The sequence below is a fragment of the Octopus sinensis genome, linkage group LG1 (genome assembly GCF_006345805.1).
Source record: "Octopus sinensis linkage group LG1, ASM634580v1, whole genome shotgun sequence".
Lineage (NCBI taxonomy): Eukaryota > Metazoa > Mollusca > Cephalopoda > Octopoda > Octopodidae > Octopus > Octopus sinensis.
Window position 1 is genome coordinate 162,685,544 of NC_042997.1, and position 18,551 is coordinate 162,704,094.

Below are 18,551 nucleotides of genomic sequence, written 5' to 3' on the forward strand. Positions count from 1 at the left end.
TCAAAGGAGGTGATAGAAATGTTCTTGTTTTGATTCTTTGGGGTTTTTGTTTGTTTGTTTTTGTTCTTTTGTTGTTTTTTTTCCTATACCGTGTTTCATATTGAACTAACAAGATGATATTAATGGAGCGTTCAGGCGGCTGCACATTGGAGAGGTTTTAAAGTATGTTTTAAATATGTCTGTTGCTGGCACTTCTCCCTGACTCGACATCTTGTGTAAAAGCTAAACAGACCACGGCTACTCACACTTGCGCTAACAATAGATGCAATAACATTGGCTGTGTGCTGGAGACACACACATAGAGGTAGAGAGAGGGGTAGAGCGAAAGAGAGAGAGAGAGAGAGGAGGAGGAGGAAGAGGGGGAAGGCAGTTGCAGAGAGTGAGAAAGTGAAAGTAAGCAAACGATGTAGAAACATAATTGCGGTGCTGGGAGAGTTAAGTGGCGGCGTCAGCGGTCTGTGTAAACTTTCTCCATTCTGTTTACAAGGATGTGATTGTCTGTTTGAGGAAATGTGAACTGATCAATAAATAATTACAACTAACGAGTGAGGTGATCAGCGACAATCAATGGCAAATCAACATGGTTTACCGGAAGTCTGCTTCTGTCGGAAAGGAGCGTGTCAGTTGGAGAGGAACCAATGCTCTCATCAGCGAATGACAATAGATTCGGTTTGTAAGAGTACCGTACCTATTTGAATAGCTATCTGTGGTCAAGGAAGTGGAAACGCATTTCCTCCTTCCCCCCTCACTTTCTCCTCCCCTTCTCTCACCCTCTCTTTCTCTCTCTCCCTCATGTAAACATGTATGTTCTTCACTAACATAACACCGTGTGTTACACAAATTGACACACCCACAAATCGGCCCACTGAATGTTGTTTTCGTTGCTCTGTATATCAATCAGTCGGCTAGTTGCTGCTGATATTTAGCTCCCGGTCAACCCTGATCAAGAAGACCTATGAGCAAAACAATTCCATCCGTGACCATTCCTTATTTAAGGGAGTATTGATGTAATTTGAAAGGGTAGAATTTGGTTGCTATTTCTAGCAGATCGAGTGTCCGTGTAAATATTCTTCTAAATAAGGCTCAAAGTGAGAAATTTGTGGGGAAAGGAAGGGAACAGTTGATTATATATTATTCAGTTAACTTGACTGATACTCTTTTTAATAACCCAGAGGGATGAAAATCAATGTTGACTTTGGTAGGATTTGAACTCAGTATATACAGAGCTCGAACAAATTACTGCAAGGCAGTTGATCCAGTGGTCTAATCGAAGTTGTATTAATTGGAGGGAGCTCGAGTTTTATGTTACAGTTCAAAATTCCTAAAGCACAGATGATTAGATGGTCTGTTCTCAAGAATGTGCTACATGAGATACGATATGTGCCTAATGGTATCTCATGTAGCACATATTTATTAAATCATCATCATTACCTTTCGTTCTGTGACCTATCAGTAATGAGCAACCTGCAGTCTTCAGAACATTTTGAATGGTATTCCTAACCATGACACAACAAACAATTGGAGTCTGGACAGCAATCAAACTGTCCAACCCATGCCAGCATGAAAAATGGACGTTAAACAATGATGATATGCTGTTGGGATTAGCCAATCACAATGTTTTGTAGATTAATACAAAAAAAGATGTGGAGTTAATCTTTCAAATTACTTACAGTTCTTTGTCTGAAGGACCACTACTCTTGCAGATTCCTTTCTTCCACTCTCTATGCTCTATGTTAATGTTACCTATCATTCTGTGACCTGTCAGTAATGGACAATCTGCAGCCTTTGATACATTTTGAATGGTATTCCAAACGAAAAATTATCTTGAAGTTTTTTTAGTGGGCTGCCTTAAGGTCCATTGAGGCTCTAAGCACTTAAAAGATTTTGGTGCCCCCCTCATCGTCATCATCATTATCGTTTAACGTCCACTTTCCATGCTAGCATGGGTTGGATGATTTGACTGAGGACTGGCGAACCAGATGGTTGCACCAGGCTCCAATCTTGATCTAGCAGAGTTTCTACAGCTGGATGCTCTTCCTAATGCCAACCACTCCAAGAGTGTAGTGGGTGCTTTTATGTGCCACCGGCATGAGGGCCAGTCAGGTGGTACTGGCAACGGCCATGCTCAAATGGTGTTTTTTATGTGCCACCAAAATATAAGCGATGATAGACCATAAAATAAATTTTTATTTTTCAAAATGAAGCAAGTCTAACAAGTAAGATGGAAAATGTTTATTTTTGTATAGTTTCACTTTAGTTTTCTCATACTTTTTTTAATTGCAAAGTCTTTGATTAGATCCTCACTATAATACCATGAACAAACCACTTGGAATATTATTTTAACATATTTTATTTCTGTGGTACCCCATTCTCTTGATGCCCTAAGCACATGCTTATTTAGCTTAATGGTTCATTCAACATTGCCTACTTTACATGGTCATTCAACTTGCTAAAAATAGCAAGTAAATTTCTTTCAAACTACACCCTGTTATCTTTAAATAAAAATTATAATCCGTAATACATAGGTTATACGTAAAAAGCACTATCCGACTCGGGGCCGTGGCACGTAAAATACTCCAATGCGACCGTACGACAGGCACCCATGCCAACCCCCTTTGCTTGTGAAGACATGTTGGGGCAAGCGAAATCGAAGTCGAATTGAACCAGCCAGGATCCCTGGTCTGGTGGTACGTAAAAAGCACTATCCGACTCGTGGCCGTGGCACGTAAAATACTCCAATGCGACCGTACGACAGGCACCCTTGCCAACCCCCTTTGCTTGTGAAGACATGTTGGGGCAAGCGAAATCGAAATCGAATTGAACCAGCCAGGATCCCTGGTCTGGTGGTACGTAAAAAGCACTATCCGACTCGTGGCCGATGCAGCACCGCCTCGACTGGCTTCCGTGCCGGTGGTACATAAAATACACCAATCTGACCGTGGCCGTTGCCAGCCCCGCCTGGCACCTGTGCAGGTGGCACGTAAAAAGCACCCACTACACTCACGGAGTGGTTGGCGTTAGGAAGGGCATCCAGCTGTAGAAACATTGCCAAATTAGACTGGAGCCTGGTGCAGCCTTCTGGCTTCCCAGAACCCCGGTCGAACCGTCCAACCCATGCTAGCATGGAGAACGGACGTTAAACGACGATGATGATGATGATGATAAGAACAGACAAGCACACATACGCAAATGGAGACTGAAACATACTTTACTGCACACAAGGACACATATGGAGACATGCACATATAGAGATGCACATCCATACATACAAACATGGTACATAGTTGCAAAACACACACACACACATAAGGAGACAGAGGTGCATAGAGATACAAACACATGCTCACACACATACATAGAAAATACACAAACACAGACATGCAAGCACATGAATATGCAAAATACATACATAGAGATGCACACACATACATATATACATATGCATACACACACATATATACATACACATGCATACATACATACATACATACACACATACATACATATGTACACACACACTGACCAACACACATGCGCACAAACAAACAAACAAAAATAATGGCCAGTCAAGACTACTGAAAAGGTTGCAAGATGCAATGAAAATTTTAGGAAAATAAAAATTAAGAAATATGTGGAAGTTTTACCAGTGATTGTGTTAAATTATAAGGCACAAAAAGAAAATGACTCTCCCCAGACAAAAACAGAATATAATCCATAATATATGAGAAAAAGAAAGACATGATAATCATGATTGTAATGCTTTTGATAATGGTCTGTTCAGTCAGGACTGACTTGGGGTTAAAAAAACAGTAAATGAATTTACAAAAAAAGACAAGATATTCACAACTGGAATATGCATTTGATTTTTTGTCTGTTCAGTTATGACCAAACTGAAGTTTATCAACAACAGTTGCTTATTTGGCAAACATTTCTTCTTTAGACAGGATTTTATAAACAGAACTAGGAAAAAGTTAACCAGTTTGACCTACCTAAATTCTAACAGTAATAAATTTCTCCCCATTCACAAAAGAAGTTTTGAAACTCAGTGAAAAAGGACATATCTTATATACAACATTTGTCTTGAATGACATCAGTGAAACAGTATTCTTTCCAATGTTCTTTGAGAACTTTATTTATTACTTGTTCCATTTAAATGTACCTGATATATAAGAGAATGTTTCTAATCTATGACTGGTTAACCCAGAGCACACAGTTTGTTGTACTGTAAACCACTTTCCTGCTTGATGCCATTTGGAGGATTTACTCTTTGTGTCATTATAAGAAAGAAAAGTTGTCTGTGTTTCCACGTAAATAACATAGTTAAGCAACAGTAGTATCAACTTTATTTTAGTTTAGTTCTTGTATTAAGAAATGTTCATCTTGAAATATTTACCCTAACAGCTTGTAGAATTGAATTTATTTAAGCCTTTCACTCAAGTCATAAAAAAGAAATAGAATTGTTATTATATTTTGGTTATTTCTGTTATTGTTTAATCCCTGGTCAATCCTGTTGAATCAGATCTTTAATCAAAGGTATTACAGTTGTGAACGTCTGCATTTTTGTTTTTCTCATTTTGTTTTTCTTCAGATATAGTAGATCTAGGACTACAGTCTCCAATGTTCATTTTCTTTAAAGATGGTTGAGCATGATTTGAGGAAGATTTGGCTGCTATTTCCACTAGATTGAATAACTATATAGAAGGTTCTTTGTTGACTTTATTGCTTATATCAGTGGTTCCCAACTTTTTCACTACCAAGGACCCCTTTTATTTAAATGAGTTTTCCCACAGATCCCTTTTAATATGCTTATCCTTATATATATATATATATATATATATATATATATATATATATATATCAGAGGTGCATTAGTTTGATGCTCAGGAAGGTGAGAAAGTCTTTTATGTTTCGAGCCTATACTCTTCAACAGAAAGGAACACGATGAAATAAACAGAGAGAAAATAATTGACCGCTAACTCCAAAATTTTTTTATTCTCTCTGTTTATTTCCTTTCTGTTGAAGAGCATAGGCTCGAAACATAAAAGACTTTCTCACCTTCCCAAGCGTCAAACTAATACACCTGCTTATATATATATATATAGGTGCAGGAGTGGCTGTGTGCTAAGTAGCTTGCTTACCAACCACATAGTTCTTAGTTCAGTCCCACTGCATGGCACCTTGGGCAAGTGTCTTCTTCTATAGCCTCAAGTTGATCAAAGCCTTGTGAGTGGATTTGGTAGATGGAAACTGAAAGAAGCCTGTCGTGTGTGTGTGTGTGTTTGTCCCACCACCATTGCTTGACAACCGATGTTGGTGTGTTTACGTCCCCGAGAAACTTAGCAATTCGGTAAAAGACACCGATAGAATAAGTACTAGGCTTACAAAGAATAAGTTTTGGGGTCGATTTGTTTGACTAAAGGTGGTACTCCAGCATTGCTGCAGTCAAATGACTGAAACTAATAAAAGAATGTGAAATTTTGAATTTAGTTGACAGACCCCCAGTACTACCTTTGCGGACCACCAGAGGTCTGCAGATCATAGGTTGGGAACCACTGGCTTTTATGGTAATTTACACAATCCCACTTTAGTTACTATCACTTGAATATGACATAACAAACTGCACTGATTGCTTTCAAAATTGGCATAATGGCATCAAGATGATTTTCACTGTTTTTTCTGACAAATGCAATACCCAAGAATCTGAGAAACTAGCACTCCACCTCCAATAAAATCCATTGTATATTGTTCCTATATGAATAACAGTCTATGCCCAATCACTAAAGTTTTCAGTCTAATAAGGAAGCCTCTATGTAGTCATTTGACATGCTAGAAATAGTAGTAAAAGCTCCTTCATGTTGCATCCTACTATCTTGACCCCCAGTGCCAAAAAAAACACAAACTGGAAGACAATGAACCAATGAAAGTGCCTGCAGACCTACTGGAAATAACAGCCAATCTTTCCTTAAACCATATTTTAATGTCTTGAAGACAGAAAGGACATATCAGATAATATAATCTTAGATAGCTCTAAAAAGATGTGATGGCAAGGCAGGGGTGTCTTTGATCATGGTTCTTCTCAGTCAACTCTGAGCACCTATTTCCTTTCATAAATCATCAATCATTTCCATCATTTACTCCCTACCACCACCACCATCATCATCATCATCATTTGCTATCTGCTTTCCATGCTGGCATGGGTTGGATGGTTTGACATGCAGCTGGCTAGCAGGGAGCTGTCCAGATTCCAGCTGTCTGTTGTGGCATGGTTTCTACAGCTGGATGCCCTTTCTAAAGCCAAACAGTGTGCTGGGTGCTTCTCACATGTCATGGGTACACTAGCACAGCACTGGCATGGGTGCTTTTGAAATGGTACCAGCACCTGAAGGACAAGCCTGTATGTGTGGAAGACAGCAATGTCGCTTAGCTTGATGCATCTTATCAAGTACAGCAAATTGCCATATCTGGTCCCTTGTCATTTCTTCATTGAGGTTCAGTGTCCAAAGACCCTTTCTCACCACTTCATCCCATGTCTTCCTGGGTCTACCTCGTCCACAGGTACCCTCCACAAAGCTCGACACTTCTTTATGCAGCTGTCCTCATCCATACGCATCATAATTGTTTTTCTAAACATTTCCTTAATAAATCCTCTTCTAGAGGTACTACCCTCATTTTTACAATGTCAAAGCCTATATGTCACTTACTGATTTGATTATATAATACTAAACCACATATTGGTATTTCCATTTTCCTTTAGAATTCATTGCCTCCTTAGTGTCTTTTACAGTGCCTAGTTCATTAATGTTTTCTCAATCCTACATATCTACAGTAATCTCTCAACTATCGTAGGTGTTGTGTTCCAAAACCCCCCGCGATAGGTGAAAGTCTGCGAAGTAGAAACAGTACTGTACTGTATATTTTTTATTATTTTTATAATTTGTATATATTTATTTTATTATAAATGCAAAGCAACACCACGGAGGAATTGATGTAAGCTTAAATAATAAACTGCGATAGGTGAACCGCGATATGGCAAGGGATTACTCTGATGAAATATATTGTCTATCTGTTTGAATTAATTTTGAAAATAATCAACAATTTTCAAGGATTTAATAAAATAATTTTATCATTATTAAAGGTAGTGTTTGTAATGACTAAAAGTTTTAATTTATATACGAATACCTTAAACGTTTTCTATCATTGAATCAGGAATGTTGGTGATTTTGGAGAGATTGATATCAAAGATGAAGTAATATTTACAGCCATTTTTTTAGGCATTGAAGGAAACAAATCAATAGCTGTGAGCTTAGTTCCTCATTTTGGGAACTACGGTAGAGTTAGCTGTACTCATTAATGATGTACTTTCATCATCATCATCTTCTTCATCCCTACTAATCTTTATTCATCATTCGTTTACTAAATATCATTTAGATCAATCAGTTCTTTTTATTGTAATGATGTAGTTATATATATATATATTGCTTATTGTTCCTCTTTTTGCTTTCTTTTCCATTCTTTATTTTGTTCTACTCTATTTTTTTGGTTTCTCGCAATTCTCGTGACTTCCCTTGCTTGTTTTTTATGACTTTCCAAGCATATTTTTTTGCATCTCTTTACTTTCCTGAATCGAATATTTTCTCCAACTAACATCATTCAACTGTTACAGTATTTTACCAGTGAACACTCAATAAATTAGTATCATAGTCCTTACAGATCTCTCCTACTTATGTGTACTTCTTCCTGACTGTCTATATCACACTCTTTTGCTCTCCTACCATCCTTAATCTTCTTTTCTTCTCTTACCTTTCTCTCCTCTCTCTGTTTCTCCCTCTCTCTCTATGTCTCCTATTTTCCTATCCCCAACAATCATCTATATATTATCATCATCATTTAATGTCTGCTGTTCATGCTAGCATGGGTTGGATGATTTGACCAGGCTGGCATACTGGAAGGATGCACCAAACTACAGTCTGATTTGGCATGGTTTTCAATGGCTGGATGCCCTTCCTAATGCCAACCACTCTGAGAGTGTAATGGGTGCTTTTATTAACCACTGACTTGGGTGCCATTTGTGTGACACTGGTTTCTGCCACGACTGCAATTTTGCTCAGCTTGGTGGGTCATCTCAAGCATGATATAATGCCAAAGGTCCCGGTCATTGCCTCCATGAGGCCCAACACACAAAAGGAACTCAGCCACTTTGCCTCCTTGAGGCCCAACACTCAAAAGGAACTCAGCCACTTTGCCTCCAAGAGGCCTGAGGCCCAATGCTCGAAAGGAACTCAGCCACTTTGCCTCTGGGAGGCCCAATGCTTGAAAGGTGTTCTTTATGTGCCACCAGCACGGATGCCAGTTACCGCGACTATGATTTCACTTTGGCTTGACGGGTCTTCTGAAGCACAGCACATCACCAAAGGTCTCGGTCACCAGTCATTACCTTTCTGATGCTCAAGTTCGAAGATCATGCTTCACCACCTTGTCATGTCTTCCTGGGTTTACCTCTGTCACAGGTTCCCTCCACAGTTAGAGATTGGCACTTCTTTATACAGCTGTCCTCCTCCATATGCATCACATAACCATACCAGCACAGTTGTCTTTCTTGCACACCACATCTGATACCACTTATGCTTAACTTTTCTCTCAAGATGCTTACACTCTGTCAAATATGCACACTGACATTGCACATCCAGTGAAGCTTACTGGCTCCATTTCTTTCAAGCGTACATATGTTCTTGGGTGTCACAGCCCATGTTTCACTGCCATACAACATAACTGTTTGCACACAGGCATCAAACAATCTACCTTTCACTCTGAGAGAGAGGCCCTTTGTTGCCAGAAGGGGTAGGAGCCCTCTAAACTTTGCCCAGCCTAATTTTATTCTCACAACTACACTCTCAAAGCATCCACCTCCACTACTAACTTGGTTACCTAGATAACGGAGGCTATCTACTACCCCTGTTAACCTTCTTGTATATATATATATATATATATATATATACATACACACACACATAAGGCAGTGCTGAAAAGTTCGTGACTTTAAGGGTGTCGCAAAAGGCCTGGTTGAAGACCCAAACTTCCGAGTTCTTTTACGGCACTTAGGAAAACTGAAGGACCACTGCAGTAAGTGTGTGAATCTGAGAGGTGAATATGTTAAATAAAATCATAATTAACTGATCCTCTTGTATATTCTACCTGTTTTATGTTCAAACTGGTCAGATCCAGCCTCTTACACCTACGCTACAATATTGTTCTAAAAATAAACAATTACACTTAAATCTTGAAGCTACGAAATAATACAAGATCAATTATGGATAAATAAGCATTACATTTGACAGAGTGATCTGAATGCTAAAGGGTTAAATTGATTATCATTTGAGGTAGCTTCTACATAGTAAGTTGTGCTGCTAAAAATAGCAGTGATATCTCTCTCATCTTGAAAAAAGAAAGGACATGTTAGATAATGTAGTCTTAAATCCACTTAAAAGAAGAATGAGTTGGTCTTGGCATTCCATTTGTAAATGCTTTGACCAACCCATCAATTTAAATTTGTGAGCATGTTTTATTTCCCAATTTAAATTGGTTGGAAAAAGAAAAAAAAAACAAATTTCTGTTACTTTCAACACCCTCTTATCCTCTCTGGTCTTCCACCCACAACTTCCACACCTCTCCAACCACATCTATTTTCTCCCTTTCATGTTATGTCTCTCTCCACCCCGGCCACCCTTATAATGTGGGATAGTGCCGGATCCCTCCACCTCTACACAATCTACCTCATCATCCTTACTATTCTATCCCTTCTTTTCTCACTAACCTCTGACGCTAATCCCTTCCCTATCCCCTTTCATTCTATAGTTCCTCCCCCAGTAGTGGCTGCTCTATTACCTTCTCTACTACCTCTCACAATTATAAATCCACTCCTTTCATACTTCACCTTCTTTCATTATGATGTCTAAAATCCTCACACACACACACACTCTCTCTCTCCTATTTTTTGTTAAATGATAGAAGCCCCTTTAGGCCCTTTATTTTTGCAAGTTTCAAGGTGACCTTGCTAATGATGATGCCACTAAAAAAAATCCAGTACATTTTGTAAAGTGGTTGGTGTTTGGAAGGGCATCCAGCTAAAGAAATTATGCCGAAACAGACATTGGAGCCCATTGCAGTTCTTTGACTCATTGGATCCTGTTAAGCTGTCTAACTCATGCTAGCATGGAAAATAGACAGTAACTAATGATAATAATGATGATGATGGGGGTGGGGGTGGAGGTGCTGGTGGTGGTGATCCATTTTTTTTTTTAGTTTCCTTTCTACTCTTTTAAAAAAGTTTAAAGTATTACATCATTTTCCTTCCTCTTATAAATTTGACTCTGAATATGAGAAAAATTTCTGTTTATAAAGTTATGCCCTTGTATTGCTTTTGGTTTGATTTCTTCTACTTTATATATCTTACATGTTCATTAAAATCTACAACTGTAGTTAAAAATTTCTATTAAATTTGCCAACTCATTATTTGTGTCTGGCATCACTACTGCTGCTTTCACATCTCCAGCTTGTTCCCATCTGCATTTTGCATGCATAATTTCCCTATTTAAGTTTTGCTTTATTGGCAGTTGCACATTTCTCCTAATCTTAATGCATGTAGCAAATTACATTAACTGTTGCCATGAGAGATGAGACTAGATGTGAAACGGCAGAGCTTATGAAGTTAGCACAAATTGTATATGCCATCAGGTGGTCTTGAATATAATTACTGCAAGCAAACATTGCACCAACAGTGATTGTACTAATGTTAATATCAGGGGAAAGGTGGAGGACACAAGCCCTTTACTGTCTTATTTGTAATACAATTTACCAAATCTGATTTCTCTAAGTGGTTGAGGCAACATTAATTCTCATTTGGTAAATGGAGTTGAGAGAGAAAGTTTAGCTTCACAGCATAGGTGGTTTGGTGAAGTGGGGTGGAGTGGTTGGGCTGTGAAGAAGTGAGCAGATGCTATTCTGTGTGCCAGCTCCTAAATAACATGGCTAGGTGGACAAGGAAAGGGACTGATATTCAAATTGACGGAAGGTTTGTTAGAATACGAATGCAAGAGTTGGTGGGGGTGGAGGCAAAGGGTAAACCATTTTAAGACTGGCTGTATACATCCTTTTCTTGATCATGCTTGTTTTTGCTTCAACTACTGTTTGTCTTGTACACAAAGGTGCCTTTTGATTATATTCAATGCTGATTCCATTTCCACAGCAGAATGAACGAGATTAAGATACCTCACGGCTCTTGTTGGTGTTGGGGGTCCTGTATTCTTTGAACTGTTAATGTTTATGTTTAAAACTAGAGAGAGAGAGAGAGACATGCAAATAAAAAGAAAGATAGAAAGATGCAGAGATAGAGGGTTGAATATTAAAAGGAAAGGAAACGGCATTGTACAATGTTTGTCAGAACAGCAGCCAGAGTATTCTAATTGAGTGACACCAACTTATGGACACAGCCAATTTACTACTGATGGGCAACATCTACAGGGGAAAGACCTTTTGTCTTCAGGTCATGAACTAAAAATTTACACTATCTAAATATTTTTCATTTATTTTCTGGTATGAATAGTCAATTCTTGTAATCACTCACCCCCACTACCTGTCTCTCCTCTTTCCTCCTCTTTAGTCTCATTTCTTTCCTTTTGATTTTTTATCTTTTTCTCCTCTCTCTCTCTCTCTCTCTCTCTCTCCTCTTCTACTGTTTTTACTTTCAACTCAACAGTTTCTTATTAGATTTACTCTCATTAGCTACAGTTTTCTTCCCATCTGTGACTTGTCATTTTATTTCTTTTACCTTGTATTTTTTCTATTTTAATATTTTTATTTTGTTCTTACCTGTAGTAGTTCTCTGTAACTTTAAGTTTTGTTGCCTCTAAATATTGTTACACTCTTCAAAAGCCATTATTAAGATTGGAAACATTGGACAATGCCTCGCAGTGATATACTGAATGAATTTTATATATGAATGTATTTAACTTTGCCATTCAAAAATTTATAGTTTAAATTCAAATTTAGAAGAAAAAAAAACCTGAGCTTAACTTCATAATCATCATCATTATCGTAATAATAATAATAATAATGCTTACTTTTCCATGCTTGCATGGATAGACTGAATTTCTTGCCATTCCTCATTTGTTTTCAAGCCAGGCAATATTTCCTCATGCTCAAACATGTTTCCCACAGGATTTTCGAAACAAATAACATTACTTAAGTGATAGCGATACAGTTTTACAGCCATCAGTTGATGTCAAGTCAAGGATACGTACACAAAAATACATGTACGTACGTACATACGTACATACATTACGTGCATGCATGGATGAGAATCTGGATAAACTGGGATTTTCAGAAAGAGAAATTGACTGGCTAATTTGTACATTACAAGTGCAATCTGTGAGTGGAACAGTAAAAATATGCAAGACTATTCTCAAGTTCCAAATGTGAATCTGTCTGTATTAACTACATCTCAAAGATGGAGCCTTATATCTTTGTTGGAAACTAGCTCCCTCATCAGTGGAAGATTTATAATGATTAAAAAATAGAAGAGACAGATTGGCCCAAGTATATAGTAGAAGACAGTTTATCCAGATTCTCATGCATGTAATGTATGTAATGTAATGTATGTATGTATGTATGTATGTATGTATGTATGTATGTATGTATGTATGTATGTATGTATGTATGTATGTATGTATGTATGTATGTATGTATGTATGTATGTATGTATGTATGTATGTATGTATGTATGTATGTATGTATGTATGTATGTATGTATGTATGTATGTATGTATGTACTGGATTTGGTTAAAAAGAGACGATGAGCAATGGTTAGAAGAATATTGAGTGAAACCTGGTAACCAGTTGATCTAGCAAGTGGTGCCTCATTTCATTGAGGGAGGCCAGTGCACATTGATGCCGTCAAGAGGTAGGCCCTGAAAAGGTGCACATTCTCTCCTGATGACCCCATAAACTTGATAGCATCCAGTATGCAGAGCTTTCAGCTGGTAGCACTTACATCTGCAAGTTGTTTGCAAAGAATCTGAAAAATGAAAATCATCATCATCGTTTAACATCTGCTTTCCATGCTAGCATGGGTTGGATGATTTGACTGAGGACTGGTGAACCAGATAGCTATACCAGGCTCCAGTCTTGATCTGGCAGAGTTTCTACAGCTGGATGCCCTTCCTAACGCCAACCACTCTGAGATTATAGTGGATGCTTTTACATGCCACTGGCATGAGGGCCAGTCAGGCGGTACTGGCAATGGCCGTGCCCAAATGCTTTTTTTTTTATGTACCACCTGCACACCGGCACAAGTGCCTGTAAGGCAATGCTGAAATCTTATTGTATAAAGACATTCCCATAATTTGGTGTGCATTTTGAAGGTAAATCATTTTCACTAATACCTCACTTTTTCTGGTTTTATGAGCTTTTATACGTTTTATTTTCAGTTTACAAGTTTTATTTCCTGTTTACAAGTTTTTGTTTTACGAGTGCTTTCCCAGAAACGAATTGACTCATTTGTCAAGGCATTACTGTATATTGTTAAATCTATATATATATATAAACGGCAAAATGTCTGTGTGTGTGTCCTTTATACAAATCTACAATATTTCAGTTAGAGGGCTCGCACTTTCTATGGTCATTCAAAACCACCCAAGGGTGGTCGTGCACATCTTTACATTTCCCCAGTCACCCAGCAAAGCCATTGAAAATCAATAGAAGTGACTTTTTTGTGAATTTTCTATCCAAAACCCAATCAAAATGCCTGAAAGTTGATACGCGTTGCCGGGTCATAGTGCTAGTTTAACTATATATTCTGATGTTCTGACCATTTCATCGCATCCTTTCTTGTTTTGAACTTTACATTAACACTGTAAACATATAAAGATGGAAGCATGGCAGTGTAGTAAGAAGTTTGCTTCTCAGCTACCTGATCTTGGGTCCAGGCTAACTAAAGCTTTGTGAGTGGATTTGATAAAAGATATTACAGATCACACTTGAAAGTATAATGTGGCCATGCTGGGGTTCTGCCTTGAAAAGTTTTAGTTAAGCAAATTGACCTTAGTACTTACTATTTTTTAAGCCTGGTACTTATTCTATTGGACTCTTTTACTGAGCTGTTAAGTTATGGGGACATAAATACACTGTGGGGTGGTTCATTTTAGGAAGGGCATCCAGCCATAAAAACCATGCCAAAACAGATATAGTAGTCTGGTGTGGTCTTCTATCTGGCTTTCTCCTGTCAAACCATGCAACCCATGCCTGCATGAAAGGCAGGCATTGAATGATGATGATGATGATGACAGACAAAGCTACAGACACACCATCATATAGTCTTTTATTCTTTCTTTTTTTACTTGTTTCAGTCATTTGACCATACTGGAGCACCCCCTTTAGTCGAACAGACCGACCCAAGGACTTATTCTGTTGGTCTCTTTTGCCGAATTGCTAAGTTATGGTGACATAAACACACCAGCATCGGTTCTCAAACAATGGTGGTGAGTGGACAAACACAGACACACACACACATACACACACACAAATATATATATATATATATATATATATATGATGGGCCTCTTTCAGTTTCAGTCTATCAAATCCATTCACAAAGCTTTGGTTGGCCTGAGGCTATAGTAGAAAACCCTTGTCCAAGGTGCCATGCAAGGGGACTGAACCTGGAACCATGGGGTTGGAAACTACACGAGAACGTAAAATATATGGGTTGAATAACATTTTACTACACAAAATTACTTCATTTCAATGTTGGAGATGTGAAAAGCAGTAACGTTTGATATTGAATTTGAACAAACGTGTGTGTGTTTGTGAAGTGACTAAGAAACTAGGTGAATGACCAGAATGGTCATTTTTCGGTAAGTGTAAATAATACAAGAAGAGTGAAAGACTACTTAGATGAGGTGGGGGATGAAGAGTTACAGCTAATTAAGAGGGGTGGAGTGGAGAATGGTTGTCTTTGTATTCAAAAAGCCATTGGTTGCCGCATGGGAGTATTTTTTCCCCTTCCAGATTCTTGTCCATCATTCTTATTTCCACTCTTAACCTTTCTCTCTCCTGTAATTATATTTTCTCTCTCTTCTCTCTCACAATATTTCAATATCACTCTCTCTTGATGTCAACTTCATTATTTTTTTCAACCATTTTTATCCCCCTTCCTTTTATTACTTCATCTTTTTTTCTCTGTCTTTGCTTGCTCTTTTTGCTTTTCTCTCTCTTCATGTTACTCTTTCTCTCTCTCTCTCTCTCATCCCGCTCTTTCTCTATCTCTCCACCCCCACCCCTTCTCTCTCCTTCATCTTTCTATTCCTCTCTCAGTTCTATCTGCTGTCCTTACTTTCATTTCTCCCTCCCTCGCTCCTCGAGTCTTCTCTTTAATGATGAATTAGAGAACTTCAATTATTTGCAACTGCTTAAGAACATAAAATGCTCCTTGCCATCCCCAGACCCTTTATAGCCAGTCTTTGTGCAGAGCAAGCTAGCATACAAGCACCTATCATTAACAGGAAATTAGACACAAATGAGTGACTGTAGGAGTGGGAGGAGGGAGTGTAAGAGCTGCCTTGTGTCTCCCTAAAGGTGTCACTCGGCATTGCTATGAAAATAACAGGCTAGCACTAGAGTTTGCCACAAATTAGATTATAACTTCAAACAGTGTTATAACACTAGTAATAGGCCATTGTACCAAGTCTGTCATTATGTAAGTAATATCTTGTCACAACGGCTTAATTAACACAGATAACGAGCTAACAGCTAACGGTAGTCAGAAACTGGATATTGATGCTAGTCGTACAGTTTTAGGGATCAACTGAAATAGAAGTAACTGCTTAGGATTCCTACAGGCTGCCTCTTGTGTTCATTGGTGGTGTTATCATTGAAGCTAGTTATCTGGATGTGTTAAATAACTTGTGAATTGTATTGAGAGATAGCTGCTATAGCCATTGTTGAATGGTTTAACTAATATAGTCTTTGTCTAAATTTTTCTAGCCTATAAAATTCTTACCTGGTCTTAAATTGTGTCTGTTATTATCAGACACTGTATAATTATATCATTGTCTGTTCACTATGTATATGAAGAGAGACAACAAATCTATATCTTTTCCAATACAGTTGTCAGCTTGTATAAGTTCTTATAGCCTCCTGTTCATTAGACCATTATGATTACAGCTTCTTTCTTTTTGGTTTGCCAGTCTATTTTTGTGTAGCTGTGCATATATGCATGCTTACATTAATTCTTTTTTCTGGAGTACCACAGTTTTTAACAAGTAACAGTCATGTCTGAAATTTACCTCTTTCATTATGCTATGAGACACAAGTACTATACAGACAGAAGCATTTCACAGTGACAATGAGAACTAAACTTAAAACAATAAAATCCATTTAAATATATAGTATGGGTAGTGGTGGGCAGAATCAATTGAGTGTTTGGTAAACTACTTGTGCATAGTGTTGTAGAGGGTTGATATAACTGTATTCTTGAAGATGACATCCCAGCATGGCTAAAGTAAAAGAACTAAAGAATGCACTCTTTTACTTGTTTCAGTCATTTGACTGTGGCTATGCTGGAGTACCACCTTTAGTCAACCAAATTGACCTCAGGACTTATTCTTTGTAAGCCTAGTACTTATTCAATACAGCTTGGTACCAGTAACGTCGCAACTCATTTCTACAGCTGAGTGAACTGGAGCAATGTGAAATAAAATGTCTTGCTCAAGAACACAACCTGATCTGGGAATCAAACTTCATGATTTTGAGCCCAATGCTCTAATTATTGAGCCATGTGCTTTAACTATTGACATTGTTTTGAACTAATCATGCATTATCTTGCAGCTTTGTTTGAGATTTCAATGATGTGTTTGAGTGGCCAGATCTTGACAGGTAGAATATTTGGGCCAGATACAGTCAGTTTAAATGTTAAAGGGTTAATATTATCTGTGTGCGCAAAGATAACACAGGCTCTGTTGACAAGGGACAGGAAATCCCAGATGTAATTTGAAAAAGTAAGGGTGCTTGTAGATTGTGGAGTTCTTGACATCTTTTCCTGAGGCTTATATTGCTTACATCTTACTGCTGTTTAACCCTAAGTCAATCTCTTTTGAACAGACCTATGATTAAAGTTGATTCAACCTTGACCATCAAGTCTTTCTTTTTTTGCTTTTTCAGGTATGATGGTATATAAAGTCTACATTATCTATTGTATTTCTCCCTGAGGATATTATTTAAGAGACATTTAGCTACTATTTCTAGCAGGTCAAGCATTCATATGAACTCCCTCATTTGCTTGATTTCATTAGTGCATAGGTCATTTTGAGTGGAAGCAAGAATTTAACCACTTCTTTAAAAATCGCTATAAAGAATTTCCTGTTTTTTTTTAATTTAATGAAGTTTATGTTTGTTATAGTTACATAACAAAATACGGTATCCCTACAGCAATTAATGTATAAATAATTATAAATTTGCTGATTACTCTTTTTTACGGTCATCTACTGATGTCTTCAATCTTTCAGTATTCAAATGTAATTACTAATATAACCTTGTTCTGTTTTTTTTTGCAGAATTTCCCCTACACTAAAGTTGATGTACCAACTATTATTGCTAAAGCATGTGAGCTGGATGGATACAGGTAGTAGATATCAGTGGGACTGTTTCTATTTGGGTAAGTTTCATTTGTTTTGGACTATCAAAGTCTCGTAAGTGACAGGGGCAGCATTAATACTGGGAAGTCATATTTATCCCCACTTAAACAGGATTTGTTCTAACAGAACTTCCGCATTCAAGTGGGGATAAATATTATCTTTCTGTGAAATATTGGGTTGTCCGGAAAGTTTGTGCCAATTTTTAAAGGAAAGAAAAAGGTCAATAAATACTTGCTATTACATTTTCAATCAACCAAATATGAACCATTTTGTTGCACAATGCGTCTCCATCTTTCCTTTAACTTGAAAATACCCTCTTCCTAGAATTGACGAGGTTTCATGGCAAAGAATTCATCAAGGTATCTTTTTACGTCATCCAAGGAATTGAAATTTTTACCATTAAGACTATTCTGCAGAGACCTGAATAAGTGGAAATCTGAAGGAGCAATATCTGGTGAATATGGAGGGTAGGGTAACACATCCCAGCCAAGCTGCAGCAATTTTTGTCTGGTTCCCAAAGCATCAAGTGCCGAAAATGAACTTTTTTATCTTCCATTTTAAAGGGTTACAGAATTAACACAGGTTATAGGAACATAAACCTTCTTCCACGAAAAGATAGCTTAAACTGTGCTCTAAATGGAGGTGTAGTCAAATCCTATTTTATGGATTCAACCATGTTCTAAAAGGTAAATTACTATAAATTGGCTTAAAGACCATCCAACATGGACCAAATCACATTTCTTCAAAACAATAGCAGCAACTTCATGCTTTAATACCAAAATGGTACATAGTACCATTATATTCAACAGAGTAACTCTCAAAGGAAAATTTAGTCAAGTAAATTGACCCCAGGACTTATTCTTTGGA

General features: G+C 37.7%; 1 protein-coding gene across 2 annotated transcripts in view; it reads left to right on the forward strand.

The window, feature by feature from the left end:
* LOC115210883 (TBC1 domain family member 13) overlaps window positions 1-18,551 on the forward strand; it is a 91,511-nt gene that overhangs the window by 68,975 nt on the left and 3,985 nt on the right. For both annotated transcript variants that reach the window (XM_029779656.2, XM_036506177.1), the window contains exon 14: window positions 17,604-17,704. In XM_029779656.2, the coding sequence (XP_029635516.1) occupies window positions 17,604-17,675 (72 nt within the window). In that variant the 3' untranslated portion in view covers window positions 17,676-17,704. The remainder of the gene's footprint in view (window positions 1-17,603; window positions 17,705-18,551) is intronic.